General features: G+C 37.0%; 1 protein-coding gene across 1 annotated transcript; it reads right to left on the bottom strand.

Annotated features, from left to right (window-relative positions):
* Positions 1-2,785: 2,785 nt before the first annotated feature.
* LOC129749132 (cytochrome c oxidase subunit 4 isoform 1, mitochondrial-like) lies at positions 2,786-3,509 on the bottom strand. The gene has a single exon (XM_055744020.1). It carries the CDS (start codon positions 3,405-3,407, stop codon positions 2,868-2,870), a length of 540 nt encoding a protein of 179 aa, XP_055599995.1. The 5' UTR covers positions 3,408-3,509; the 3' UTR covers positions 2,786-2,867.
* Between the last annotated feature and the right edge of the window lie 275 nt (positions 3,510-3,784).

The raw sequence follows: 3,784 nt of genomic DNA, 5'->3' as shown, positions 1-3,784 counted from the left end.
CACGCATTGGATCGCGAGCGTCCAATTAACAGATAAAGCCTAACACTGTGGAGATTGTATGAAATTTTATGAATGAACAGTGCTAATCAATCTTTGTTTATTGTAATGGAATCCTGAAGACACAAATTGTTTTTTTTTTTCATCTTTTATTGATCAAATACATAGTAACAAAAAACTCTAAAACACAACCGAAGTATAAACAGACATATTCTAAATATGTCTAAAATATAGCTTTCTAGAGTATGAACATAATTATGGAGCACAAGATGTACCTACAAGGTAAACAATTTAGGGATTTCACCCTGTTTGAACCAGTTTTTTCGAGACAAGAACAGGCAAAAACTGACCCACCGCAAATTGGTAGATCAACAATTTTGTCTCTCAAAATCTAGGATATATGTGACAAACAGAGCATGACCAACTATTTATTATCTAGTTTCTAAGTATGACGGTGTCTCGAAGCGATTGCAACAAATAGTTGCAACATTCTTGAAGAACTCGGAATAAAGCATAATGTTCATCCTAAAATGGAAAATAAAAAATCTTCTTAAACTCGTGTACTAACAGAGTCATTCACCTCCCAAAGATCCGATTTTATTTCCCATTCGGCAGAAGATCGATTTACGAGAGACTACAAAAAAAAGTTCTACGGATATGTTCGATGCAAACCTAGTGAGGAAGGTGATAAAATTTGACAGGTTTATCGAAGACCGCTGACGATCGTTCGTTAATAAGGGAACTGTTTTGGACAAAAAAGGCTTCAAAATGAAGAAGGAGAAACAAAAAACAGTACCGGTGTCCATCGAAATTAACGGACAAACACAAAAAAGGAAACTCAAAGCTTGATGACCTTCCGGTTTGGTAAGATGAGCATGGATTGGAGTGAATCAAGAACCGTTCGATGTATGCAGAGGATGCAATTTGAATTCGCGAATAACTTTTCGAAAAGACTTCTTCGGTTCGATAGGACATTATTGAACTTGATAAAATATACATATTTTTGAGTTTAAAAACTTAGTGTAAAGGGAAAAACGATAAAGAGTCTATAAAATCAAAAAAAAATCTAATGATGAAACGCTACGAAAAGATCATCCATTCCGCAAACTTCTGACAGTAGTGAAATAATGGACAAAGACTTAATATATTTTGAAACAAAATGATAATTATCTGAAAATTTACAAGATTTGATGAATAACGTTGGGGGGGGGGGTTTAGGGGCCAACCCCCCCCCCCCCCCCCCCCCCCCATAGAGATTTTTCCAAGTAAAATTTTCAGTACAAGAAATGAATTTACCGGGAAATCACTTGATCCCAAAAGGTGTTTGAAAATGTGTTGACAAACATGTCACAAATTCGGCTCGCCTCACGCGGAATTCCATCTGAAATCATTATCTAGGTCTAAAACATTTCGTTTTAAGGCACTTTATGACGTTCAGGAATTGAACCTTATCAATTGTAGATTTCAGATTTGCAATTCGGTCAATACCTTTTGTATTCAAACTCAAATCTTTGCACACAAAAACGCTAACTTGCGTTAAAAAAGGGTTTTGCTAAGAAGTGTAACTAAACAAGTTTAACATTTGAAACCAACCATTTGAACCTCGAAATTCATTCATAGAATTCTAATTTACACATCACAAGTTGGTAGGCAGGCATAATACTTAAATATTATGCCTATGAAACAAAATGATGAAGTTAAAAACCAAGTTAAATTTTTGAACAAAATATTATAACAAAATATTATATCAAAATCCATTTATATTTGATTGCAAGATACAATTACCTGGCATTCTTCATAGTGCTTAAAACAAACATGTGAAATAATAGCTTGGTACTCCTCCGTACAAAAAAAATCATTTTTATTCCTAAAAATTACAATTATGTTTATTCATGAACCAGACAATGCATCAATACTTGTAATGTTAAAGTTCAATTCTAATGTTTACCGAATAACAGCTTCTCAGCTTCTGTAAAGGTCGATCGATACATCAAGCCAACAACGAAAGGAGCTTCTAAAGAACTGAAGTAGGTAGGTAGCTATGCCTATCGGCGGCAAACTTCCCCCGTCAAACATTTGAAGCGACGAAAAGATTGATTGGTTCAATTATCAAATAAGCCAAGATAAATATAAACTGCTAGCAAAAAGCAAAATAAAAAAAACCAACAACACTCCTCCAAAGGTGATTGTTCTGTCTTCATTATTTGCAGTTTACGGCCAATAATGTTTGTTGTTCGCCCGACAGATGAGTAATGGCAAATATGTTCTGTAAATAAAATAAAATCATGAAACCAGCAAACGTCTACCGCACAGGTGGAACTGCAGTAAACAATTTCTGGAAGGCAGCTTCTCAACAAGTAACATACTTAAGTCAAAAGATACTCTCAATAAATCGATTGCTGCTAATTTTTGTATGAGAGCATTTAAACAAAACCAATAAGCTTTAATTTCACGATTTCGTTAATCACGCAGTTGTTTACCAGCTGCGAATGACCTTTAAGGTCGTTTGCATTTTTACTACTAGCTACTAGATCAGCGCCAGCCCCGGATCAGGTTTTGCCAAGAAGCGAATTGTTTTTGATTTTTGCCTCCAGCACCGTTGCTTCCGTCTTGTTCGAAGAATGCAAGAAATTTCAAAGATCGAGCGAATTCGTATGCATTAATTCAGGAACAGATTGATGCTGTCAGGATGTGGATTCCTACAAGCAATTTTCACAATGTCTTAAAATTAAAATCTGCAAATGTAACCTGAACAATAATATATCGCTTCAAAGTAAAGAAAATCGAATATTTAAACTCTATTTTTATTGAAGATTCATTGGACAATATCAACTACAGAATTTCCTAAAATAATAAATAGGACATCATAATCATTTCCATTTTTTGTTTTCGTAGTCCCACTTTGACGAAAGACCGGTTATGCCGTCGATTTCCAGCGTAAGAATTCGCTTCAGCTGCGCCTTTCTCCTTTCCTCACTAAAGGTATCCGGAATTTGATCGTAAACGAAGCCCCTCATGAAGAGACCCAGAAGCAGGGAGCCAGCAGTACACAACAAAACGACTCCGGCGCACAGCTTCCACTCACCGGTAGGATGTTTCATTTCCGAGAACGTCTGGCAGAAGGATGCCCGGTAGAGTGCTTTCTTGTCCTCTATTGACATTTTGTTCCAGTCGCCCTTTTCCTTTTCGCGAAGAGCCATCACTTCCGGGCTCGGTTCCCGGAAACGGATGGCCGGCAAGGGAAAGTCAAGCCGATCCGCGTAGATCGGCAGGTTGCTCCAGCCACAACCGACCACTTCGCGTTTTCCAATCCGGGGCAATATCATCCGGTAGATCGTTCGGCTTCCCAGCAGCTTCTGGATCTGGGCATTGTTCCTTAGGAGCGTCGATGGAAGATTTTGAAGAGCCATTTGAACAGTTTTTCTGACTAGTTATTAATTTGAAAATTGACTTTGAATGAAAAACGATCAACGACTACTGTGTTTGGGTTCAACTCGATCAGAAAACTGAGTTGCTTTGATGTTTAATATTTGTTTTAAACATCAACTGGCGTTGAAATACCTCAAAGCTTTAAGGTGACAGGTTAAGGGATTTCCGTGTGCGCGAGCCAAGCTTACAAAAAATCAACTCAACGAGTTAAACTCAATATGTTCGACCGTGATGAATACCACCCTTAAAAAAGTAAGCCCATTTTGAAGCCTAATAACTTTTTTACCTTATCTCCTCTAGAAATGCAGTCTTGAGATGAAATATTTGTCATAATTTAAGCTTTAAGAAAAACCGTATT

This window comes from Uranotaenia lowii, chromosome 2 (assembly GCF_029784155.1).
Source record: "Uranotaenia lowii strain MFRU-FL chromosome 2, ASM2978415v1, whole genome shotgun sequence".
In the NCBI taxonomy this organism is placed as follows: Eukaryota; Metazoa; Arthropoda; class Insecta; order Diptera; family Culicidae; genus Uranotaenia; species Uranotaenia lowii.
The sequence above is the reverse complement of the archived record's forward strand: the minus strand, read 5'-3'. Positions and strand labels throughout refer to the sequence as shown.

Coding starts and splice junctions, on each gene's coding strand:
- LOC129749132 (XM_055744020.1), bottom strand. CDS start 3,407: ATGGCTCTTCAAAATCTTCCATCGACGCTCCTAAGGAACAATGCCCAG.